The sequence below is a fragment of the Pseudonaja textilis genome, chromosome 15 (genome assembly GCF_049901715.1).
Source record: "Pseudonaja textilis isolate UNSWEBS1 chromosome 15, rPseTex1.2, whole genome shotgun sequence".
NCBI lineage: Eukaryota > Metazoa > Chordata > Lepidosauria > Squamata > Elapidae > Pseudonaja > Pseudonaja textilis.
This window is the reverse complement of record NC_142004.1, coordinates 2,599,056-2,624,818: the sequence shown is the minus strand read 5'-3', so window position 1 is coordinate 2,624,818 and position 25,763 is coordinate 2,599,056. Positions and strand designations below refer to the sequence as shown.

General features: G+C 46.6%; 2 protein-coding genes and 1 long non-coding RNA gene across 4 annotated transcripts in view; 1 reads left to right on the top strand and 2 right to left on the bottom strand.

Annotated features, from left to right (window-relative positions):
• Positions 1 to 750: 750 nt before the first annotated feature.
• Positions 751 to 7,324, bottom strand: LOC113450897 (zona pellucida sperm-binding protein 3-like). Its single transcript, XM_026722213.2, has 9 exons — positions 7,137 to 7,324; positions 6,082 to 6,182; positions 5,320 to 5,408; positions 4,944 to 5,124; positions 4,573 to 4,681; positions 3,926 to 4,017; positions 2,928 to 3,022; positions 1,944 to 2,084; positions 751 to 978 (listed from the first exon to the last, which is right to left on the bottom strand). The coding sequence occupies exons 1-8, from the start codon at positions 7,272 to 7,274 to the stop codon at positions 1,960 to 1,962; spliced, it is 930 nt and encodes a 309-aa protein (XP_026577998.2). The 5' UTR covers positions 7,275 to 7,324; the 3' UTR covers positions 751 to 978; positions 1,944 to 1,959.
• Positions 7,325 to 9,421: 2,097 nt separating this feature from the next.
• LOC148124622 (uncharacterized) overlaps positions 9,422 to 25,763 on the top strand; it is a 125,965-nt gene continuing 109,623 nt past the window's right edge. Inside the window, exon 1 of the long non-coding RNA XR_015739600.1 lies at positions 9,422 to 9,453. This is a non-coding gene — a long non-coding RNA (uncharacterized LOC148124622). The remainder of the gene's footprint in view (positions 9,454 to 25,763) is intronic.
• Positions 11,347 to 21,594, bottom strand: GAL3ST1 (galactose-3-O-sulfotransferase 1). 2 transcript variants are annotated; one of them, XM_087913073.1, is made up of 3 exons: positions 20,601 to 21,594; positions 14,555 to 14,688; positions 11,347 to 13,386 (listed from the first exon to the last, which is right to left on the bottom strand). In XM_087913073.1, exons 2-3 carry the CDS (start codon positions 14,680 to 14,682, stop codon positions 12,228 to 12,230), a joined length of 1,287 nt encoding a protein of 428 aa, XP_087769199.1. In that variant the 5' UTR covers positions 14,683 to 14,688; positions 20,601 to 21,594; the 3' UTR covers positions 11,347 to 12,227. The 2 variants fall into 2 exon arrangements, with proteins under 2 accessions (XP_087769199.1, XP_026577992.2); XM_026722207.2 differs by lacking the exon at positions 20,601 to 21,594 and adding an exon at positions 20,149 to 20,399.

Below are 25,763 nucleotides of genomic sequence, written 5' to 3'. Positions count from 1 at the left end.
TCCAGCGTTGGAGCATTCACAACTTCTGGTGGCAAGTCGTTCCTCTGATGAATTGTTCTCACTGTGAAAGAATTCCTCGTTAGTTCTCGGTTGCTTCTCTCCTTGGTTCATTTCCATCCTTATTGCTTCTTGTCCTGCCTTCAGGTGCTTTGGAGAATAGCTTGACTCCCTCTTCTTTGGGGCAGCCCCTCAAATATTGGAAGACTGCTATCCTGTCTCCCCTGGTCCTTCTCTTCATTAGACTAGACATACCCAGTTCCTGCAACCGTTCTTCGTATGTTTTAGCCTCCAGTCCCCTTATCATCTTTGTTGCTCTTCTCTGCACTCTTTCTAGAGTCTCAACATCTTTTTTACAACGTGGAGACCAAAATTGGATGCAGTATTCCAAGTGTGGCTTTACCAAGGCCTTATAAAGTGGTATTAATACTTCAAGTGATCTTGATTCTATCCCTCTGTTTATGGAGCCTAGAACTGTGTTGGCTTTTTGGGCAGCCACTGCAGAAGGCTGGCTCATATTTAAATGGTTGTCCACTACGACTCCGAGATCCCCCTCACAGTTACTACTATTGAGCCAGGTACCACATAGACTGAATCTATAGAGAATAAAGTGTGTGGCCCTAATGCCCAGGGTGGGGTCCAAAGCCCCATCTCATTTAGATCCCCATGTTTGAACCCAAATGTTGTCCCTGTCCTTTCGTACTGGCAGCTCGTCTGGTCTTGTACCTCAAGGATGTCATCAACCCAAGCAAAGTCATTTCAGTTGCTTTTAATTTAGTCCGTTCCCAGCAGCATAGATACACAGCCACAATCCCGGTTAGCATTGTCCGGCTCCAAAGTTAACAACATCCCTGCTGGGTAGGTCCAGTATTTCCAGAAAAGTGTTGTAAAAACAGAAGGCCAAGGCAAGGGTGGCTATTTGCAGCGATTCCGGGAAGAAGGATGCCCACAATGGGTGACCTCAGAGTTTAATGTTCCCTCCTGCCAAAAGAAGGGGAAATATGATTTAATTGAATAATGAATCATTGAATAAATTATTCCATTGAATAAATGAGTAAATAGTGCTTTGTTTAAGCCAGAGGTCTCCAAACTTGGCAACTTTAAGACTTGTGGGCTTCAACTCTCAGAGTTCTCCAGCCAGCTAAGTTTTTGGACCCCTGGTTTAAACAGTTGTGGAATAAGCCACAACTGGCTAGCTTTGCCCATGTTAATAGGTCATAACACATAGCTTCCAGACCATTCATACAACCTAAGCTAAATCGAACTAACCAGAAAGAGATGGTTTGGTCACCACACTTTAAAAAAGATGTTGAGACTCTAGAAAAAGTACAGAGAAGAGCAACCAGGATGATGAGGGGACTGGAGACTAAAACATGCGATGAACGGTTGCAGGAACTGGGCCTGGTTAGTCTAGGGAAGAGAAGGACCAGGGGAGACAGGATAGCATCTTCCAATATTTGAGGGGCTGCCATAGAGAGGAGGAGGGGGTCAAGTTATTTTCCAGGGCCAGAGAAGGAATAATGGGTGGAAACTGAACAAGGAGAGATTCAACTTGAAAATAAGGAGAAACTTTCTGACAGTGAGAACAATCAACTCATGGAACAGAAGTTGCCCTCGGAAGTTGTGGGAGCTTCATCACTGGAAGCTTCCCAAGAAGAGATTGGACTTCCATCTGTCAGAAATGGTGTAGGGTCTCCCATTTGGGCAGGGGGGTCGGACTAGATGACCTACAAGGTCCCTTCCAACTCTGAGTATCTGTTAGGAACACAGGCAGATTTTTGACTTTACTTATTTTGGCTAGCAACCTGATTTTTTTTTTGTTTTTAAATCATACCCTGCGGACACCCTGAGAACAGAATAGAGCCAGTTAAAATGCAGAAATAACTCCTTTCTTCTCCCCTATTAGCAGAAAGAACTGGCTGCTAAATGGATAGCTCCTGGCTTACTTTGCTTCGATGGCCCTCAGTGAGGGGGGCCGTGGTTGGAACGCCGCTCAGAGTCTCCCCCGCTGGGTGCAGATCGCCGAACCGTCAAGCGACCGACCACCAACCAGTCGGATTGCAAGGGATCGACTCCTGAAGCCGGATCTGAAGTGGAACAAGGCAGAGTTTTCCTTAGGGGTTGAAAAAGGGAATTCTTCCCACGCTCCCAGCTTTAAGTCTAACTTGGTTGCCACCGCCTCTCTTTTAACGAGGAAGGTGAAAGCATTCGGCGTGTCTCCATCGATTTGATTAAAACAAGGAATCTTTTATTCCCTTCGCTACGTATTATTTTAGCAAGAAGCGTTCATCGTTGGTCATCCTAAGCCTAAGGATCTGAGAAAGTTTTTGGACGTGACCCCAGTTGTTTCAAAGTTGAGTGTTTGACTGCTGAGCTTGCCTGAGCTCAGAAGCTGAGCCAAGTGGAATCTGGTTCTAGACCCTGGATGAGTCACCACCAGGAAATCCTACAACTATCAGCTAAATAAACTATAAGCGAACGCTTCAGCATGTAAGCAACGGCAAACTATTTACATGTCCATGTTGTTGCCAAGATATTTTTACCGATGTCTTCCAGGAGTCAAGCTAATTTAGGGAGAAGCCACCTTTAATCCAAAAGGATCAGGTAGCCAATAATGAGAAAGCGATTCGTGTTGAAGGGGAGGCGGAACAGTACTTGGAGAACCTGCTTTTTGACATGTGGCACTTTCCCAAAATCTGGGCATGGCTTTCTTGTTCCATTTCAAACATTTGCATATGGAAAAGTTTCCCTAAATCTCTTTCCTTGAATTTCTAAATTCTCCTGGTGCTGGTGTTGGGAATGACCAGTTTTTCACAACCTTGTCCTCTCTCCAGCACTCTGGGGAAGGAAGAAAGGGAAGGAGGGAGGGAGAGGGAAGGGAAGGAGAGGAGAGAAGAGGGGAGGGAAGGGAAGGAGAAAGGGGAAAGTACCTTTGACTTCTCTCTTGTGACGAGAACCAGCGGTTTCACATACCGAGTCACAGCACCTGCAAACCTCGTTGGCCGTCCCATCCAGAACTTCCCACCTGCAAGAGAGGAGACAATTTCAGACCCCGAACCTCCATTTGGTTGGGGGTGAATAATTCAAGTCACCCCTGGGACAAGACCCTTTCTTGCTGCGCCCACTCCTTAGCAATAGCCCTTAATACTTATATGCCGCTTCTTAGTGCTTTCCAGCCCTCTCTAAGCGGTTTACAGAGTCAGCTTCTTGCCCCCCCCCAACAAACTGGGTCTCCTCATTTTACCGACCTCGGAAGGACGGAAAGGCTGAGTCAACCTGGAGCCAGTGAGGATCGAACTGCCAAATTGCTGGCAGTCAACAGGACTGCATTCTAACCACAACTGTTAGGGGATACCGCAATGATTCTAGGTGTGAAAATCGGTCCCAAGTCGCTTTTTTTTTAATGTTGTAACATTAAACAGTCACTAAATGAGCTATTGTAAGTTGAGGACTACCTGTTTACTAGAATTTAAAACCACCTTAATTTGGAGACATATATAATAGCATAAATATAAACCCTGGTTCCTTCAGAGTAGAATTCTTTAGAATAGAATTCTTTATTGGCCAAGTGTGATTGGACACACAAGGAATTAGTCTTTGGTACATATGCTCTCATAAGAAAAAAAAATAAAATAACAGATAACAGATAGTCAGAGTTGGAAGGGACCTTATAGGTCATCTAGTCCAACCCCCCCCCCGCCCAAGCAGGAGACCCTAATGAAAATACATTTATCAAGAATCCTAAGATACAACACTTAGTGATAGTCATAGGTTACTAATAAGCAATCAAATCATACTAGAAAACAAATAAAACAATATAAATTGTAAAGATACAAGCAACACCATTACAGTCATGTGGGAAGAGATAGGTACTAGGAAGGATGAGAATAATAGGAATAGAGTCTTACTAGGTAGTTTTGACCTTTACCTGTTTGTATCCCTCTTAAATGAGCAGGCTTTCTTTGTGGGGTTAGTCACAATTGCTGGTTCCCAGACGAGAACTTGGCAATGCAGGTAAACCTGAAAATTAAAGGATTTCAGAGAAAACAATGTTCATATTAGATTTTCCTGCAGAGCTGCCCTCATCTGTCTGGTTGTCTGGCTCTATGCAACCTTGTATTCTGTCTTATCTACAGTATATAAATAATGATTTCCTGTAGCAGCTGATAGAATAAAGTTGGTTTGTGACTTTACCTATCCAGATTAATCCCCCTGCAGGTAAATTATAAATAAAAATAAACCTAATATAAAAATTTTAAAAAAATGATAAAAATAAAAATTAAATATAAGTAAAAACAAAATGACAAAATCAAATCCAATCTCGTTTCCAGACCTTGGGATGGAACTCGGTGCAGAAAACAGGTTCCCCCGAAGGGCGTCTCCCTTATGTTACTTAATGGATGTGAGGTCCTTTGGGAGGAGCCCGAAGGACACATCACAAAGAACAAACCTCACTTTTCCCCAGCTCAAGCTCCTAGTCCTCACCACTGCTCAGAAAAATATGTCAGGGCAAGCGAAAATCTCAACCTATTTCAAGAAGAGAAAGCCTGAGGCAAACCATCTTCCGTTCCTTACGTCGGTGTTTATCCCCGCAAATTCAAAGGCCTGCAGAGACAGACGGAGCACGTCGGGAGCGTGTCGAGGGAGGAATCGCGAATTTGCAAACTTGCTGTCCAGCAGACACCTGTCTCACACACACAAAAGTGGAAAAACACCCATCAGCATTCAAACACCTTCCTGGAAATCCGTCTTATTATAGGCAGCGTCTCACCCTGAAGAATCGGGGTGATTTTAGTTTAACAAATCATTTTTTGGGGGGGGTCTCTGTTGGATGAGGGACACTCACATGCAGGATTAAGCAAACGAATCTTGAGCACGTGTGAATGCCTCATTTTCCTTGCTACTGGCCAAAGCCCAAAAAAAGGAAGCTGATGGAAAGTGCTCACCCTTGGTTTGCAATAACGGTGTAATTTCTGAAGGAGCTGCCCAGTTCTGCTGTATCGGCCGCGATGCACTCGTCCACAAAAAGCCGCAGTGGCTGATGGAAGAATTGTTGGACTGCAAATTCGATATGGATTTGTGACCCCAAGAGAAAGACCGACAGATCCGAAGGGCCACTGAAGTCCTCTGCCGTGGGAGAAAAACCAAGGGACTTGCAACAGGTTTTAATTTACTCATTGAACACATGTATATAGCTGCCCAACTTATACATAAGTGACTCTTGAGGGGCTTGCAAAATTTAGAAAGCTCACCATAAGCAGGGAGTCCTAAATCAACTTCTGGGGCTCAATGAATAAGTAATTAAATTAAATTTCTGCTTACCGTTCATAAATGTCCCTCGGAACGTTAATCCACTGGAAGCAGAAAGCAAGCCAGAACCCGTAACTCGGGCAGGAGTCAGGCGTTGTGTCCTAGAAAGGCGGGGGGTTGGGGTGAGATTTGTCCATTAGAGCCTGAACTGAACACAGGGTGCCTGAACAGCTCAACAAACAGGCAGCCCACAAATTGCTGGAAGTCTGATTTATGGGTATTCTAACACAGGGTTCTCTAATTCCGGTAACTTTAAGTCTTGTGGACTTCAACTCCCAGAATTTTAGTGCTCATTTTCAGTGAACCCTGTCAGTTGTGGTATATTTGAAAAAGAAATCAATTCCGACATTTCGCATTTTTCAGTTTCTTTGTTTTTAGATATTCTGTTTCTATATACGGATCAAGCAGGGTGTACAGCCACCATGTGCTTTACTGCTCAACTGTTTTTAACTAACTGTAACAGGAAACTTTTTTAGAACCAAAGGGCATAACAGATATACCATAGATTAAAACTTGCAAACATTGCCATCTACTGACTGAATATTACTATGGTTGTTACATAAAAATACATTTTGACAATGAATTTAATTGATCCATAACTTCCCGAGATTAAGATCTGCAAAGGGAAAAAGATACGATTGGACAGCAGCAGCAATTTGGGTAAGCTGTTTTTGAAAAGAAATATTAGGAATAATTTCTTCTTTCCAGATCAGCTGTGCTGCCTAGCATCCATCCATTATTCCTTGAGTACAGTTCTGCAAACTTAGCACTTACTCATAGGTTGTGCAATTAATCCGTTCTGTGAAGGGACTGTCATGGCTGGATACTGGTCTGTATACCAGGTGGGTTGTGTACTCGACCATGAGGCCAGATGTCTGCAAGAACCAGAATGTTACGTGAATGTCAGGATGTTTACTGAACCAGTGTTTGTCAGCCTTGGTAACTTAAAGATTCCCAGAATTCCCCAGCCAGCATGATCTCAACACCTCCTTGCCCCAAAGCAGCCTTTCTCTTCAGATGTGTTGCCAATGGCAGACTTGAGTTTGGTCCCCTGTGACTGACAATCCCCGGAGTACCTTCCAAGATAATGTGGGACAAACTACATTTGATCTACCTTGAAAATGTCAGGCTAAAAGAGGGTAGCTCATCTTTAATCTGGTAGAGCTAAGGGCATCCTAAATGTCCCACTGGGAATAAGAGAAAGTTGAGATTTCTTTTCAGGTCCCTGCGTATTTCTCCACTTTAACCTAAGTCCACCTCATGAAGACCTAGGTGTCAATTCATAAAATATTTTTTCTGGTCTTTTCAGAGTTGCCAGCAGAAAGGGAGGGGGAGCAGTGTAGCAGCTTGGAAACGGAAAGTGCATTCCATAAATAGTTTTTCAAAGATAGTAACTAAGGGACTGAAGTTTCTGTGGAGCAAAATTCTAACTGGAGAGCATGATTGATGACTCTTGGCTATGGATGTGTCCCATTAGAGAATATGAATTATGATACACCCAGGGGGTGGGGGAAAACCAGAGTCGAGGGTGACAATGGATTATGTGTCTCAGAGTCGACTTCACACAGGCAGCACCGGCATGTTTACTCCTAATAAATCTTCTTTAAGTGTTAGAAGTTTGGCTTGAGACTCATGATTTAAACGGGAATAACTGCCAGAGCCCTGTCACTAGGAGGGGGGTGAAGGATATTTGTGCCATGCTTGGGCACAAATGAGGAAGGGTCCCGAGACCGAGATGCCCAAGTCCACTTCCAGTCCTTGCTTTTCAGTACCAACTTTCGCCAAATTCCCACTCCGGACTTCAAGGGAAAAATCTTAACGTCCCTTACCAGTCGGGCAAAGCGACATTCCTTGAACGAATACTGAAAATGGAAGAAGGCCAAGGCATCGTTCACATGTGAAGAAGGGCAGCTGCCCAGGTATAGAAACTCCGGATCCAGCCTGACGCCAGTCCCCCACGGGTCCATTTTGACAGCCAGATGGACCCTGGTCCTGTTGCATTTATAGATAACGGAGTTTTCAGGAACTGTGGGAAAGATCAAAGTTGATTGAGAAAGAGTTGACGGATCACCAGGTCTGGATGGAGAACGTCAAGAAGTCCTAGAACGTAATCCACCCCAGGAAGCCAGAAGACATCCTACGCAGAAGACAACACAAGTTGTGTTGCTGTTGTTACTGAGGGACATGTGCATGAAGTTACTAGGAGGAGGTTTCGAGGTATTTCTAACAGGGCTTCCAGATTCTATAACAACTTTCGTTCCTTGGGTTAGGGGTCTCCAATCTTGGCCACTTTAAGACTTGTGGACTTCAACTCCCAGAATTCTGACTGAGGAATTCTGACTGAGGAATTCTGGGAATTGAAGCCCACAGGTCTTAAAGTTGCCAAGTTTGGAGACCTCTGGTCTACAAAATGAAAAGTGAGTTTGCAACTTAGCTGCTGTACCTCCGGCCCACAAGTTTATGGTTTATGGTTTCCATTGGTAGGTAACAGCACCTATAAAAACTTGTCTAAACTTGGAAGATTAGCAGGAGGAGGTCTGGTTACAGTTTGGATGGGAGGCTAAGTTAGAGCTCTAAATCAGACCTTTTTTGGGGGGGGAGACTTAAAAATATATTTTGGGGGGTCTAGGTGGTCATCAGATTTCAAGCTGAACTCAAGGGAAGCTTTATTTCACATGCATTATGATTAATATATAATTAACTCGCTTGCGTTAATGCAATAAACCATGATTGAACTACAAATCAGTAGCATTTGGAAACTATGGCTTAGTGTAAATTATAAAGTCAACCACTATTCCTGATCACTTGCCACATTGCTTATAATTCACTAAACCAGTTTATTCCATTAATCTAGGATCTTGGTTTTTTTTTAGCTTTTCAAGGCACATTAAACCATAGATTAACCATGCCACCTAGGGGGGGTCACACAATACACCCAAAGCAAAGTTTATTTCATGGTGGACAATTCCAGGTTCAGCTCCTCCTTAAAACTCCATCAGAAGAACGTGGGAGCGGAAACGCGTTTCTATTTCCACCACCACTTTCTTGCAATTCAGAAAAAAAAAGCCTTGTTTTCAGTGGAGAGAATGAGATTCACTTGCAGCCACTTCCTCCTAACTCAGCTGTGACCTAGAGGAAAAACCATGGTTACCCCTTTGAGCTGTCGTGGCTTCCAGCAGCATCCAGACCAAGAGTGTGAAAATGGTCCTCTGAAGTCCCATCTTGCTGGCTCTCCGCTTGCAACACAGAAGAAGGAAGCCAGGCTCTGTCTCATGAGCATCTCTTTATCTCCTCCCCAGAGATAGCCCCACCCAGAAACACACAGGTGCTGCTGGAGGCTCCACCTGGTCTTCTCATTATTGAAAATTTTCAAGAAGAAAGGCCCAAACTGAAGGTAGAGTTCTCCTCTCTCTTTTCTTTTTGTTTGGTTTGCTCTGGAGGGGCCAGCAAAGAGACCTACCAGAAAAGGCTGACAGGTACTCAAAACTGGGGGGCGGAAATAAATCAAACCTGAATTTGGATTCAGACAATTGGAATGATTTTAATGTTCGAGAAACGGCTTGAAACATTTAGAAAGGTAAAGCAAGGCTGGGGAATTCTGGGAGTTGAAGTCCACAAGGCTTAACAGTTGCCAAGTTTGGAGACTGGCTTAGTGTGAGATGTGAACCTCGGTCAATATTGATTTGATAAACCAGGGTTTAATTAACCATTGCTCAGAATGACATGTGAGCTGGATCCCTGACCCCAACCAGATGTTAGAATTGACAAGGACAATTTTTCAACTACTTGGCCACTGTCCCTCTTCATTTCACAACCATTTATTGTTCTGTCTTTAGTGGTTCGTGCTCAATGCTTTTATGAAAGGCACAGAAGCAAATTTATGTGCGCCTGGGTTACCATCTCATGTTAAACCAGGGTTTATTGAGGAAACCACAATTGTCTGAGCTTGCCCCAACATAGCAAGTTTACAAGCTGTCAATGTTGGGGTTTGCAAGCAAGCCAGTTTATGGGCCAGCAAAATATTTGAACATGTGTTGATTGTTTCTACTAGGGCAGAAGTCCCCAAACTTGACAACTTTAAGACTTGTGGACTTCAACTCCCAGAATTCTAGAAAATTCTGGGAGTTGAAGTCCACAAGTCTTAAAGTTGCCGAGTTTAGAGACCTCTGTACTAGGGCTTCAAAGAGAATTCAGATGAAGTCTTCTGACCTCAGGCGACCGTTAACTCTTTTCTGCTGTTTATGAAACTAGCCAGAGGATATTCAAGTTTCACACAAATGTGTATGGGTTGAATCCAAGGATGCTTTAGGGGTTGTGAGTCCACATTAACAAAAAAACTTCTTTGGAATCATTTTTGAAGAACGCACAGCCTGAGGCAATGGGCTGCGTTGATCTCATAACTTAACAAAGGAAGGTCTATAACAGCTGGGTTAGGTTTAATCATGGTTTGCCAAGCAAGCCAGATTGGTTTGGAGATAACATGTCATACTGAGCCAGCCAGCCAGCCAGCCAGCTAGCTCTACAAGGTGTAGACTAGGCTGGAGGAAGACCAGAACTAGATTTTATTAAGATAAACTATACTAAAAGAACCACCGTGCCTTGCCATGGCTTTCGGTAAAACTCAGGAATTCCTAGACTCCATGACAACTGTGGGTTTCAAATAATATTATGTAGGTGAGCATACTTTTGATCTTGGTTTGTTTGTTTTTTAGAGCAGGTGTTGTATGATCTGGAGATGGAGGAAGTCACACCATGCTTTGATGCAGAGGTAATGAATAACTCAGGATACACTGGACGCAAATTCTTTGGACTGTTCATTGTAGGTGCCCAATGTTTGCAAATGATTTTGAGGATGCTTGGAAGTTACCCAGGGTGTGACAGGTATGGCAGGTCACTTGGTTCAATACCTGATAAGCCACTAGTGTAGCAGTTAAGGCGCAGAACCCGTAGTTTAAAAATTTGCATCCCACCCCTGTCTGGATCCCATTGTGCGGGAACTAAGGTCTCCTCGGAGGGAGGAAAAATACTCGTGAGATCTTTGAGGTTATTAGCTCTGGGTAGTTAGAATAACAAGCCCGTATTTGAAGGAGGAAACCAGGGTGGGTTTTTGTTGCACCTGGAGGTATAAAAGATGTTTCAAGGCTCAGTTGGGTGACCATACACAAAACACACAGATAGACGTTTGCACACACAGACACCCACTCACAAAGATCCAAGCATTCTGCGGACACCAACAATTAAACCCAAAGTGTTTTATTCTGGCTATCTTTTAATACCATTTGCAGCTCCCCTGTTTTTTTTTATCATCACATCCTGTTCCCCCAAGGATAGGGTTTGAAACCCAGAAATGATCAAGGTTCTGTTTTACTTTTGTTTGAGAATAGCTTGCATTTATTGGATTTGGGTAAGTGACAGTTAATGTTTGGGGTGCCTCAGGAGGCAATGTTTTTCTTTGGTTTTTCAGCCTATTTGCTGATAACTCAAATGTTTAAGAGAATATGTAAAGAAACCCACTTATTACTAACTACTGAGTGAAAACAAAAACATGTTATTTATGAGCAAAAGAAACCACACTGCACACTGATGGTTTCTGAGAGTAGTCGGTGCAAGATACATCCAGTCTCGCCCACAGTGGAATCTGTAATTCAGAAATCCATAAGACGACTCCAAATCAATTCTCTCTGTAAGCACCCAATGCAATTAAAAGAGAAGTTTGTGAAAAAAAACCAATTGCCTGGCCAATCCTCTGCCTCTTACTGAGTAGCAATTCTCCTGGCCATGATCCACTGCCTCAGTTTCCCTGAAATTACAAGAAGGGGACTTACATTGGTGTTCGTTGACCAGAATGGACTGCCCAGAATGCTGTGAATTCATGAAAAATCCATCTTTGCCTTTTACACCGTTTTTGTGTGCAATTTTAAAGCAGAGAGGGATTTGAGGCACCCAGGGAAGCATACACTCAGCTCCCATTCGTGCAAGCGACAAAAATGCTCAGCGCCGGTTTGAGAACATAGTAAAGGCAAGCGAACAAAATACCACTGTGGTTCAACGGGGGAATTTATGTATGCACCTGTTACAGAAATACACATTCATAGCACGTGTAGCTCACTGCAAATACATAAGTTTCACACAGGGATGCCGGCACTATAAAACCGTAACAGCGATGCCAAATTGAGCACCTGGCTTCTCTCTCCGCAAAGTTCCCTGAAAACTAGGATTTGGTGCTCCAAAATTTCAGCAGAAAATTACAGTACTCGGAGGTCACAACCGTGTTTTGGGGGCAGATCTGCTCAACGTACACGAAAAATTGTACTGCTCCACCAAGGCACCTTCTCTCTCTTTCCCATCGTTCGGGGCAAGCTACCTGTTCGATTTGCTTCTAGGAAATGGGCATCCAGTCCTCCTACTCACAAAGAAAAGAAACGATGTACCAACACGTTATCTCCACGCACTCATATTGTACTCGTGGCGATTGTGGTCCACAAGAGTTGGGCTCTGAGAAGAGAACTGAGATTCCGAGTGGCCAAATACTGCAACTGGTTGGAAGCTTCTTGGTCTGGTTTTCACCGTGCTCATCGGGAGGATAAAAACGGCGGAACGACCTCCGAGAGCTGAGAATGCAGACTGAGCCTTCTGCTTCAGTTATACTTTCTTTCTTGCCCGAAAGTCCAGCCAAAAATCGAGTCATAGGTACAGCACCTTCTCTCCCTACTTTGGTTACAAGCCTTGGTCAACTTTTCTCTTTTTTAAAAAAATTCACCTTCGGGAACATTTTTATTCTAGAGATAATTTTCCCGTCAGTCGGTGGCCGCAAGGTGAGTTCAGCATATGCCTGACCAACCAGAAGAAGAAGAGAGTAGAAAGGCAAGGAACCAAACGAGTGGAGAGAAGAGGTGCTTACCACGTGGCGAGGGGCCTCCTCACCCTCTTACCACTGCAAAAAAATCCATCACCCACCTCCATAGCTTGGTGATCCACAGGTTGACCCCGAGGTCCGTCAGGTATTGGATCTCGGGGGTCAGCATTTTGCGGCAAATTTTCCGGTGCTTTTTGTGGATCCTCTTTTTCAAATTGTAGCCCAGGATGGACTCCTCGCCCAACGGTTGCCAGGGCTGCATGGCGGATTCCTGGATCGCGTTGGCGTCCACGGGATGGCCCCCGTCGATACAGATGCTCTTCATCTTCTCGTTCTCTTCGTTGAGCCTGGCGACGTCCTTCGCCATCCTGGCCACCCCGTAGGCTTCCACTTTGTGCCAGAACGTGGTGTTGAAGTACTGGTAGAGCTTGGCATCCAGGAGGTTCCAAACCGTGGCTTTTTGGTAGAGCTCGTCGGTCAGCTTTGAGACAGTGGAGCCCTTGCGGGCGTTGAGCTTGAAGTAGAGGATGTCCTCCAGCTCCCAACATAACAGGTCCTTCAGGAGCACCAGGGATTCGTCAAAGTACTCCAGAAGCATGACCAGATGGAAACGCCCGTCGATCTCGCGGATGTACTCTTCAACCAGGGGGCTGCTGGGGTCTGTGTTGCTGTCGTAGCCCAAATCAAAGAAAAGGAGGTTCTGGAGGTAGTGCGCGTTGAAGCTTTTAGGGTCGTAGTAATGCCAAGGGTCCCTGAGGAATTCGGACAGCTTATCGTCTCCCAACAACTTCCAGGTCAAAGGAATGAGGCCCCCATAGTAATGGAAAGAAGACTCGAAGAGATAGGCCGGGTCCCGCAGCACCGTCACAAAGAAGGCATCGGCCGGCAGCAACTTGCGCACTTCCTCGTACTGGAAGCGCATGTGGTTGCAAATGATGTTGAAGCACACGCCGGGCTGGTAGTCCTTCACCAGGCTGCGGTCAAAGAAGGACGGGTAGTAGAAATCACTGCGCCCGTTGGGGAAGGCGAACTTGAGGCGGTGCTTCTCCCCAAAGCGGAAGAGGATATTCGCGAGGGTGCTGCTGGCTGTTTTGTGGGTCTTCAGGAACATGATGTTTAGCCTGGGGAGGCATTTTTCTCCTGGGGAGCCCTGGCTGCTGTTCCCCGAAGCAGAGAGTCGGGCCTGGCTGCGGTAGGACGAGCATGAATAAGGGATGGGAATCCTGGGTGGAAGGAAAGTTAAAAAACAAGGAAAAATAAATAAGGGTTGTTGCTTTTTTCTCTCTCTCCAACCCCCCGAATCCAGGAGACGTTGTCACTCCTTTTCTGCTCAGCAAATGTTCCAGACCTGCTATTGACCTCTGGTCAGTGGTGGGATTCAAAAAAGTTTTTAAACTACTGATTCTGTGGGTATGGCTTAGCAGGCGTGGCTTGGCTTGGTGGGCGTGGCAGGGGAAGGATATACTGCAAAATCCCCTTTCCCCTTTCCCCACCCCACTAACCTGCTTTCCAGCTCCGTTCTCCTCTGCACGGCAACCAAAGGAGACCCAGCTGAATCAGCTGTGGGCGTGGTTTGGTGGGCGTGGCTTGGTGGGCGTGGCAGGGGAAGGATATACTGCAAAATCCCCTTTCCCTCCCCACCCCACTAACCTGCTTTCCAGCTCCGTTCTCCTCTGCACGGCAACCAAAGGAGACCCAGCTGATCAGCTGTGGGCGTGGCTTGGTGGGCGTGGCTTAGTGGGCGTGGCAGGGGAAGGATATACTGCAAAATCCCCTTTCCCTCCCCACCCCACTAACCTGCTTTCCAGCTCCGTTCTCCTCTGCACGGCAACCAAAGGAGACCCAGCTGATCAGCTGTGGGCGTGGCTTGGTGGGCGTGGCTTGGTGGGCATGGCTTGGTGGGCGTGGCTTGGTGGGCGTGGCTTGGTGGGCATGGCAGGGGAAAGATATACTGCAAAATCCCCATTCCCTCTCCACCCTTCTAACCTGCTTTCCAGTTCCGTTCTTCTCTGCAGGGCAACCAAAGGAGACCCAGCCGATCAGCTGGGACTCGATGGGAGGCAGAGAAAAGGGGTGGGGGGAGGGGCCAATCGGAGGCGGCATTGGCCAGTTCTCCAAACTACTCAAAAGTTCCGCTACCGGTTCTCCAGAACTGGTCAGAACCTGCTGAACGCCACCTCTGTTGGGGAGGAGGTTCGGGCCCTCCCAGAGGCTCGAGAAAAACCTCTGGAGCCCGGGGAGGGTGAAAACGCCCCCCTCCCCTTGGTGCAGGAGGCTGATTAGGCCACACCCACCATGGCCCTGCCCACCCAGCCATTGGGCAGAGAAACGGTTGCTCACATTTTTGAAGCCCACCCCTGCGGTCGCCCCGCCTACGCTGGATTCACTCACTCGGTCATGCCGACTTGCAAGGGTGGGACAGTGTACGAATAGAGAACCAGCATGAAGCTGGTGAGCAGAGTCCCAAGGACGAGGCCTTTACCCATGGACTTCCAGTTCTTCCCTCGGGGCGACATCATGATCGTCTGAAAGAAGAAACGGAGAAAACGACAACAACGGTTGGTTCGCCTCGCGCGACAAATCCCTACGTAAAAGGAAAATCGGAATGCAGCTGGAAGGGGGACCTTGGAGGGTCCAGCCCCAATACAAAATACGAGCCACGGTGCCTCTGGATTCATGGTGGCTTAGCAAATGGCCGACAGCTGCTCTTCGGGAATCCCGGAGGGTAAACCGATCATGGAGAGGTTTTCCTTTAAACCTTGTACGATAATCGGAGAAACGGAGAGTTAGGGAAAGGATGACAGCGTTCACTCGGCAGGTAAGCAAGCAAGCAAGCAAGCATGGGGAAACGTTGGCTCATCAGAACTATGTAAAATAACACATGGCTTGGAGAAAGTCTAACTCCTTGGATTCTCTTGCACTGAATCACCGCATCGGATCACTGCTGGGACTATCATCTAAAGCCCTGTTCAAAAAAAAAAACCAGAAGCATTTACAATTGGAGACACCGATGACAATCGGAAGGTGCCAAGGTGAACCTACCTTTCCATCAGCCCACCCTCTGCAGGTGGGAAGGGAGCGAGGCTGAGCAGCGAGGTGAAGTTCCCGATTAATAATTCAATCTGGAGAGGAGGCAGCAGCAGCAGCGCCTCCTACATACCCCGGGTGTCAGGTGAAGCTGTTTGGACGCTGGTGTTTCTAGCTGACTTTGGCGGTTTTTTCCCCCTTGGTGGTTATGCAGTCCCCTTTCATAACCACATCAGAGTCTACTCGGGAGGGAAAGCGGGTGGGTGGGTGGGTGTAGAGTCTCTCTAAGCAGAGATAACTGCTCCACACGCACGCTCGGTCAGCCTGCATCCCACTGCCGCCTGCTTCTTCGGAGTCAGCTCAGAAGAGAGAGCAATCAAAGGCAACAGCGCCTGCCTGTCGCCAGCAGGAGTCCAGAGGAATTGGACTCGCCAGCTGGACAGGAGGGAAGCCTTGCTTATTTGCAAGACTGAAAGAGTGCCGGAGTACAGAAGGAGAGCGACTGCATTGCAGCAGGGTTGTCCTCTGTGGCAGGACGAGGGAATTTGTATCCAGGGCCTGCAGGGCTGAGCGGGGAGGGTCACGGCGGGCCTGCAGAGGGGACCCAAGCCGCAACTGGAAGGCGAACGTAAGTTGGGAAGGTGACAGGAAGAAGGTTCTGCATACAATGCTTTCTATTCACAGATCCTGGTCCGTGGACAAAGTATAGTAAGGGAAAGCTGAAGAAGAGCCAGCGCTGTCCGAAGACGTCTCCGTGGTCATGTGGCTGATAGGATTAAATGCCGAAGGCGCACGGAACGCTGTGACCTTCCCACCAAAGGGGTCCCTATTATTCTACTTGCATTTTTTACATGCTTTCAAACTGATAGGTTGGCAGAAGCTGGGACAAGGAACAGGAGCTCACTCCATGACGCGGCGCTGGGGATTCGAACCGCCGAACTGCTGGCCTCTCTGATCAACAAGCTCAGCATCTTAGCCACCTAGCCACCGCCTCCCTATACGAAGTATAATGTAATCTTATTTGAAATCGGCTCAAAGGAATGACATAGCTAGGGGTTGCCTGGGATTTTTTTTAACAGGTTCACAGAGCTGGAAGAGACCTTGTAGGTCATCTAGTCCAACCCCCTGCCCAAGCGGGAGACCCTACACCATTTCTGACAAATGGCAATCCAATCTCTCCTTGAAACGCTCCAGGGATGAAGCTCCCACAATTCCCAAAGGCAACTTCTGTTCCATCGGTGGATTGTTCTCATTGTCAGAAAATTTATCCTTAGTTCCAGGTTGAACCTCTCCTTGGTCAGTTCCTCTTCATAATTTACAACTGAGGGGAGGACTCAAAAACCGTGAGATTTTGTCCTGTTTACACAGCGGTCCAAAAATGCTGGAGGGGTGGGGGGGGATCTGAATTCTTCTGTAGCGCAGAGGATGCCTAAGCTCCCAAGAATGACCATTTTGCCAGCTGCCTTTGTCTACGTTGGTCAAGATCTCACGGAGGAAGGGAGTGGGTGGGCTTTTTTTGTGTGTGTCTTGTGAGGGCCGGTTTGATACAGCTGAGATTTTCCTCCCCGATGAATAATGAATGGAAACTGTAAATGGATCCTGAATGGGGAACAAGGCTCCTTTATTCCTTTCCTTGACATTCAACACCACCGCTTCTGTCTCCGACTGACCTTCTTCTGCAGGAGATCCTACAGAACTCGGGAGGAACCTGATACAAACTGGCGACGAAAAGACGAATCTCAATGGAGAGAGCGGTGCTCCTGGTCTCTTTCTCATCTGGCCAAAGAGAGTTGTTCTGACCCAGGCTTTCCAAAATCACGAAGCAAGGCTCCTCCTCGTCCCGACAAAAAACCCCTTTTTTTATTAGGCTAGTGTGAATTCTTCTCATTCGCATCCAGCGAATGTCCTGGCAAACAGTCTTTCAAGAGTGATTTACGACCACAGACCTTATCAGGCTTGGAGAGCTGCCAGGCTGATGGCTTCCAAGCATCAGCTGTATCAGAAAATACTCGGCAAGGAGTCAGGAACAAATCTTCACCCTCATTAAATGAATTAATTGTCTCCTGCAAAGCCCACTCCCCTTTCCCTCCTCTTTATTCCCCATGGGAGGAATAAATTCCCCACCGTCCACCTGTGGCTTTATTCCTGAGTTGGTCCTTGTTCGTTAGCTGTTCCCTTCTCCTGGCAGCTCTGCACATGCGCACCTCAGGAACAGGCTCCAGCTATTCTTCTTCCCCGCTGATCTCCAATTCCGAAGGCAGCTGATAACTGTCAGAGGGCCCTGGCTCCATCTCTGCCTCCGATGCAGAGCCCTCGTCAGAGCCTTCCCCAGACTCCCGGACTGGCCCCTGTTCCTCCTCCAACCTCTTCACTGTCCGAGTGTGCCCACAGCTCCGCTGGCTGCTGGCAGGCCACAACAAAAGTCCGCCTGGACCTTTGAAACAGCTCTTCTTCTTTCCCCTCCAGGGTCTTTGGCAGTGTAGAAAGTTAGCACCCCCACCACTCTCCTAGAAGAATGAAATATTCTAGGAAATATTAAAAAGACAGAATATTATATTTCCCTGGTGGATGAAAAAAGGAGAAATGTGATTTTTAGACACAGAGCAGCTCCCTGCCTGCAGGTATTTTGGTGCCCATTGAGCAGGACTAGGCCAGTCTGCCTACAAGACAGAAGGCCTTCAGCTCCAAGGGTATGGGATTAAGATGCTCCAGGGCAAGAGTCTCCAACTTGACAGCTTTAAGACTTGTGGACTTCCACTCCCAGAATTCCTGAGGTGACATGACTGGAGGAGGAACTCTGGGAGTGGAAGTCCACAAGTCTTAAAGCTGTCAAATTTGAAGAGCCCTGCTCCAGGGCATAATAGGATTATCTGTCACCAGAGCTCACCCCGTGGCACAAGCACCTGGGGACATGGCCATCAGATCTTACGTGGCTCCTTGGATACACAGGTAGACCTCGACTTACAACAATTTGTTTAGTGAGCGTTTCGAAGTTACAACGTCATTGAAAAAGTGACAAGAACGCAAGCGGACGGCTTCCAAACTCTGCGAAGCTGAGCAGAACCTTTGGGAACAAAGAGTTCTTTTAAGCTGAAGGGTCCCTTTATATCGTATTTATTTGTCTTCTTCTTCTTCTTCTTCTTCTTCTTCTTCTTCTTCTTCTTCTTCTTCTTCTTCTTCTTCTTCTTCTTCTTCTTCTTCTTCTTCTTCTTCTTCTTCTTCTTCTTCTTCTTCTTCTTCTTCTTCTTCTTCTTCTTCTTCTTCTTCTTCTTCTTCTTCTTCTTCTTCTTCTTCTTCTTCTTCTTCTTCTTCTTCTTCTTCTTCTTCTTCTTCTTCTTCTTCTTCTTCTTCTTCTTCTTCTTCTTCTTCTTCTTCTTCTTCTTCTTCTTCTTCTTCTTCTTCTTCTTCTTCTTCTTCTTCTTCTTCTTCTTCTTCTTCTTCTTCTTCTTCTTCTTCTTCTTCTTCTTCTTCTTCTTCTTCTTCTATAAACGAGGGGGCTTGAAAACAATTCCAGAAAGACTGGACTCTTTTACCTGCCCGGTCAAGGGCTACGGATGTGACCTCCGCCCGTCCTCTCTTCCCATCCTCTACCTTGGCCTGCAGGTTAATGATTAATATGCCCCAGTGGTAGAGAGGGTAGCAGTAACACCTGCACACCCATGATGTCTCAGGGTGGGTTTTCCAGGTTTCGCTCTTTAACATGGAAGGGTTTACTACGTGACTGTTTCTCTCACCACTTCCCACAGAAGGGCGCATGGCAACGAGTAATAATTCTGAACAGCACCTGAAAGAAACAGCTTGAATTTTAGTGGGCGTTATTGAAACAATATTTGGTGTTTTGTTTTTGTTTTAAAAACACGACTTGGAAGTAAACTCAGAATGCCTTTCCTGCTTTTTAGTCCTAGGGAGTTTCAATTTTCAACCATCCCTGTCAGGGGTGGGATTCAAATTTTTTAACAACTGGTTCTGTGGGCATGGCTTAGTTGGTGGACATGGCTTGGTGGTCATGTTATTGGCTGGGTGTGGCCAACTCAATATCACTCACATCGAGGCACGCCTCTCATGACTGTGGGGATGCTGCAACAGTCGTAAGTGTGAAAAATGGTCATAAGTCACTTTTTTCAGTGCCACTGTAACTTTGAATGGCCACTCCACACAAGCAAAGTACCAGCAAAGGAGGGGAAAAAACCTCCGGAGAAGTTCCAGAGACAGGAAGTCTAGTCCTGCCAAGATGTAATAAGGGTTAACGGAGAGGCAGTTTCTGTAAGCAACACCAGAATGTTTCCTTCCTGCCTTCCTTACAGGATTAGGCCCATAATTTCTTCTAACAACTGGTTCTCCCAACTACTTAGGATGTTAACAACCGGTTCTAGCGAATAGGGGCGAACTGGTAGAATCCCACCCCTGGGTTGATTGGATTTTGGTTGGATTTATGAGCTATTAGTTGTTTTTGAGTGCTCCTTTTACATAGGACGTAGCTGAGAATTTAGTACAATGTGAGAGAGGATGCAAAGGAAGCAGAAAAAATAAATACGCATTCATGCACAGAGCGTGGTTGGAGCGAGAATTCACCAGGGCTGAAACCACCCCCTTGAAACCATGCCAGTGAGAACACAGAATATGGCATAGCGAGATTAGAAGAGACTTTGGAGATAGCCTAGCCCAACCGCCTGCTCAAGGGAGGGCACCTTATAATATACCATCGCTGTCAAACGGTTCTACAGTCTCTTCTTGAACACCTCAAGTGATGGACCACCCATAACTTCTGAAGGCCACTCCAACTGAATAATTTGTCCTCCCTGTCAGGAAATGTCTCCTTAGCGCCAGGCTGGAGCCAAGTTTCCATCCATCCGTTACTCCTCCTCCTGCCCTCAGGAGCTTCGTAGAATAGGTTCCCCTTGGAAGACTGCTATCATATCACCCCCTAGTCCTTTTCTCCACGAGACTAAGAAACTTACCTCAACGGTTCGTTGTACGGTCCATCCTGCAGATCCCTTCTCACCTTGGTGGATCTTCTCCGCGCTCTTTCTAAGGGCCTGGGGATCTCTTTCTTTGTGTAACGGTGACCAGAACTTGGACGCACTTTTCCAAGCGTGGAAGGACAACCCCCTCGTCTTCCAGTTTTAATTTAAAGCCCTTCGGATAAGCGGAGCCAGTTGAAACCAGTTCTTGCTTTTTTTATCTCTCTTCGAGCAGTCCCAGAAGAAGTAAGTAGGTCCCCCCGCTCCCCGTCTAAAAACCACCCTCAGGTCCCGATATATTTTCCTTATCAACTGGCACACCTGTCAGTGCAAACATATCTTTCCTCCTGCTGGAGATCGCTCGCTGTGGAGTTTTCCTTTCCTGTTTGGTTTTCTATCCCCTGCTGTGGGGGGGTGGGGGGGTGGGGTGGGGGGGTGTTGCATCTTACCTTTCCTCCCTCTTAAGCAATTTCTTGCACGCCTTCTTCTTTGCGTGTGTGTCGAAGGGGAGCTCGCCAAGAAAACCGAGGTGACGCTTCTCCGACATGGGGCAGCTTCTCCTCAGGGAGATCCGTCCCAGTCCTCCAGGAAGCCTTTTCTAGCCTTCGGACCCGATTTCTCTCACTTAGGGCTAGCTCTTTTCCTCGTGGATTTTACGGGACCCTCCCCTGACCCTTCCGCAGAAAAAAAAAAAACGCTCGGCAGTTCAGCTCCGGCTACTGTACCGCTACCCAGGCTGACTCCCCTCCCACTTTCCGCGGCACAGAGGAGACATTCACCAGCCTTCCAAGCCCGCTCTGGGACAAAGCGACTGCTTGTATCTCACTGCGGGATTGGCATCAACAAAGACATTGTTCCTGGCATCGCTGGTTTTTCCTTTCCCTCTTTTTCTAGCTAGGAATGGCAAAAGCCAGCAGACACCCCCTCCCGGCCCAGTCTTACCCTGCTGGTAGTCCTCGACTTACAACAGTTCATTTAGTGACTGTTCAAAATCTCTCTCTCCCTCTCTGTCTCTTTGTCATTCTGTCTCTTTCTCTGTCACTCTCTCTCTCTCTCTCTCTCTCTCTCTCTCTCTCTCTGCCTCTCTTTCTACCTCTACACTTCTTTACCTCTGTCACCATGAATTAGTTTCAACCAGAGCTGCTCTATTTCATCACTTGGTCAGTGCTTTTCCTCGATAGAACTACTGCTAGAATCTAACAGTAACTGACATCTTCCGTATTTCTGCACAAATGCTAATGAAATTAACCACAAACGTTTTATTTATAGAAAATGTTGGTCTAACAAGCGGATTGTGGCTGTTGCAGTGGTGAAAATAAAAAAATGTTACTACCTGTTCTGTGGACGTGGCTTGGGGGGCGTGGCAGGGGAAGGATGTACTACAAAATCTCCATTCCCTCCCCCCACCCCACTAACCTGCTTTCCAGCTCCCTTCTCCTCTGCAGGGCAACCAAAGGAGACCCAGCTGATCATCTGGGACTTGGGAGGCAGAGAATAGATGGGGCGGGGCCAGTCAGAGGTGGTATTCCATACTACTCAAAATTTCTGCTACCGGTTCTCCAGAACTGGTCAGAACCTGCTGAGTACCACCTCTGGCTTTGTAGCTGTTCAAGAATTCATGGCTCACTCGCGACTTACTCTGTAAAACATGTATTTCTTGCCACCAAGATGTCATCTCCTTTCATGAAGAAGAGCCCCTCGCAAAAATCAGGGGTAAAAGCAGTCATCAAAGCAGTTACCTGGAAAGTCCTTTGGGAATCATGGGATTGGACTCTCCACTTCTCTTGAAAGCTGCAAAACAGAAATGCAAAAGATTCTGTTAGAGCTAAAAGACTTTCGCAGTCCTGATAGATTCCATTCTACATCAGACGCTGATGTGCAATTCTTTTTTTTTTTTTCCTTTTTGCCAATAATTAGTTCCAAATCAAATTACACTGTTGAGAGATTGCTACGAGAATATTCCTCTTTCTTTTCTGGCCTAGACGACAGTTGAAAAGTATGGCATCACAATTGTTTTCATTGTTAAGTTGATTCCTAAAAGAAAACATTTTGAAACCATTCAGGTTATCGAAGAAGCATGATATACACGCTGAAGCAGGCTGCTTACCAGTTAAACCCAAGTTTATCGGTGGTTATTCTTCTAACAGCAACCATTCACGATTGTGCGTGCAGACGCTGAATTTCGCAATCAACCAAGTCTGTCCCAAGCGGGTGTAGACTGCTATCTTGAAGAAGACAATCCCACTTCATATGGGGGGGAAAAAAATCTAAATGTAAATTTAGACTTCAGAAGCATACTCATATTTATCCATGCTATTTTCTCTATATAAATTATTTTTTTAAAGAAGAGGCCTTTAGACTTGGAATCAGGTTTCATTTTGTGGGAAGGCCGATCTTAAATTCAGTATAATGTTTCTTCCTGGCAAACAGAGCGTTCAAATTAGAACTTTAAAAATCTCGGGACAATAATATTGTGGAATAATTGTCCTAAATGTCCTAAAACGGGGAGCCTGGAAGCATTCCCACCCCTAACTAACAAATGTTGTTAAATTTTTAAAAAGGGACTTGTTTTCTGAAATGTTGTAGGATCATTGCACTAGAAAACCTCCGGGACACCCTTCCAACTCTTATTCTGTTATTAAAATGCAGACAAATTTTATTTATCGGATGCATAGAGTTGCGGGACTAGTGTAGGGTTTAAATTGGGGGGAAGAGAAATGGGGGCAAGGAGGATGCAAGTATAGGTTTGTGCAAGTGTAGGTAACTCAGGTTACAAGAACTCTGCTGGTTAGTAATGTGTTTGTTATGAACATCTGAGATTGGCTGAAAAAGGTAATTTGTTGCTTTTAAGGTCTGTTTTTTCTAAAATGGTTATTTTGCAGCCTACCATGGTTAGGGCTATGAGACATCTGGAAAAGGCAGAAAGCTTCATCCCTTTTATCCTCATGCCTTCTGTCCAGCGGGCATAACTTTAAAATCAAATATTGTTCAGCTTTGTGAGTGTTTTGCGTGGGGTGTTTTGCGCTGTTTTCACTAGGTAATTCAAACTTCTGTGTATTGTGATCTTGTATGTTGTCTGCTTCTTTCTTAAAGGCTTAAATATTCTAAATACAGTATTTTTCAACCTTGGCAAGTTTAAGACACATGGAGAGTCAGCATAGGGGAATTCTGGGAGTTGAAGTCCACGTCTTAAATTTGCCAAGGTTGAGAAATGTTGTCCTAATACATTTGTAGTGCAGTTTTTAAAACAGAAGTAGATTCATAACTGATGAGTTGAAACCATTTTTAATACTTGGTTTCTGATGTTGCTTTTATAATTTTAATATGTAATATGTTGTTCGATAGGCTACAGTAACTCTAAAATATTTATATATAAACAAAAATTATCTAGATGTATATATATGATTTATAGATATAGGTACAGAGATATATAAATCTATTTGTATGTAGAGCTAGGTAATGTTTGGTTTTGTATTGTTTTGTTTTTATTGTTTCAAAAAAAATTGATGTCAATTTTGTTTATTAAATAAAGGCCAAATAATTTTAAAAACTATAAAACAAAAAAAGATCCTATGTTAACATCACACATTAAACCTAGCGATGTCAATCACAGTTTGTCAAGGGAGCCAAATTAGTGGGGTTCACACTAAGCTACAAGCCATGGTTTACAACAATAGGACCAAAGAAACCATATTATTGTTTTAACAGGGTAAGGAACTCAGCAGCAAACTACCAATATGGTATCATTTCATATTATCTACTCCATCAAATAGATAAAACAGTATTTATAGTACGACAAGGATATTATTTTGTGGGACATTGAAAAAAAAAAGGCAAAATGGCAGCCAAACCCCTGTTGAAGCCTCACTTGCAGCTGCCATTTTGACTTTTTTGACCTGCCATGCCTTCTTGGCTCCGTGGGAGAGCACCAACCACTCATTCTGATACAGATAACCGTAGTAACTGCCTTTCATCCAAGACATTAAGGCCCACACTTGTTCTGAGGAATTCTCCATGGCTGCCATTTTGCTAAATATTGGATTTATTTAAGCCAAAGGCCCAGTAGAGCCCAGGTGTTCTCTTCCCATGCTTCAGCCATTGTTTGGTCCAGATTGATCCCATAAGCCACAATTGGCTGGGTTCACACATGACACCACATGCTCGATTGGGGAGGGTCACTTGCTCAGCCTGGGCGACAGCCACCATTGCAAACCATGGCTGAGGAGCTGGCTGCCTGGAGATGACCAGTAAATCACCATTGAAGCAAGCTGTGGCTTAACGCCACGGGAGACCGTTGCGCAACTGGGCCTAGGCCCATGGCAGCCTAGCCAGGATGGCGAACTGTGGCCTGGTGGAAGGGCCTGTGAGGAACAGCCCCATGGCGGCCTAGCCAAGATGGCGAACTGTGGCCTGTTGGAAAGGCCTGTGCGGAACAGCCCCATGGCAGGCTAGCCAAGATGGCGAACTGTGGCCTGTTGGAAAGGCCTGTGAGGAACAGCCCCATGGCGGCCTAGCCAAGATGGCGAACTGTGGCCTGTTGGAAAGGCCTGTGAGGAACAGCCCCATGGCGGCCTAGCCAAGATGGCGAACTGTGGCCTGTTGGAAAGGCCTGTGAGGAACAGCCCCATGGCGGCCTAGCCAAGATGGCGAACTGTGGCCTGTTGGAAAGGCCTGTGAGGAACAGCCCCATGGCGGCCTAGCCAAGATGGCGAACTGTGGCCTGTTGGAAAGGCCTGTGAGGAACAGCCCCATGGCGGCCTAGCCAAGATGGCGAACTGTGGCCTGTTGGAAAGGCCTGTGAGGAACAGCCCCATGGCGGCCTAGCCAAGATGGCGAACTGTGGCCTGTTGGAAAGGCCTGTGAGGAACAGCCCCATGGCGGCCTAGCCAAGATGGCGAACTGTGGCCTGTTGGAAAGGCCTGTGCGGAACAGGCCCGTGGCGGCCTAGCCAAGATGGCGAACTGTGGCCTGTTGGAAAGGCCTGTGAGGAACAGCGCCATGGCAGCCTAGCCAAGATGGCAAACTATGGCCTATTGGAAAGGCCTGAAGCAAAGAAACAAGAAAAAAAGCCCAAATCCAGCACCTCGGACTGTCCTCCATTGACCTGCTGCGCTGGGTCCAGTGGAGAGGCCGGAACCCTGGACGGGCAGTTTGACCTTTTGCCCTGAATGACCACTACCAAGATGGAGGCCGAGTAGCCGCAGCCAACCAGGGCCAAAGGGGGAGCCTGGGTGGGTGGGTGGCCTGCCTCCGGGGGGAGGTCTCAAGGGCGCAGCCCCTAAACCAGCCCCTTGGATGGGGCCCAGGCCTGGCATGCCTGGGGCTGGAAGAAGCAGCAGTTGCTTGCCATGGCTAGGCCGCACGTCCCTGCCAATTTGTGCCTGGGGGAGCCATCTCCCCATTGGCCCCATGGCGCCCCTGCCCATCCGTGGGCGATGGGGCGCTTGGGATCCGGATCCAATGGGGCACCCCAATGGCTCTCGATGGCCTGGGGCAAAGCCCAAAATGGAGTCACTTCGGTTTTGGCTGGGACTCCATCCTCTGGGGTTGAGCTGAGCTAACTGCGGTCTGGTCCCTAAACGACGGCTAAACAAACCATGGTTTAGTGCCTC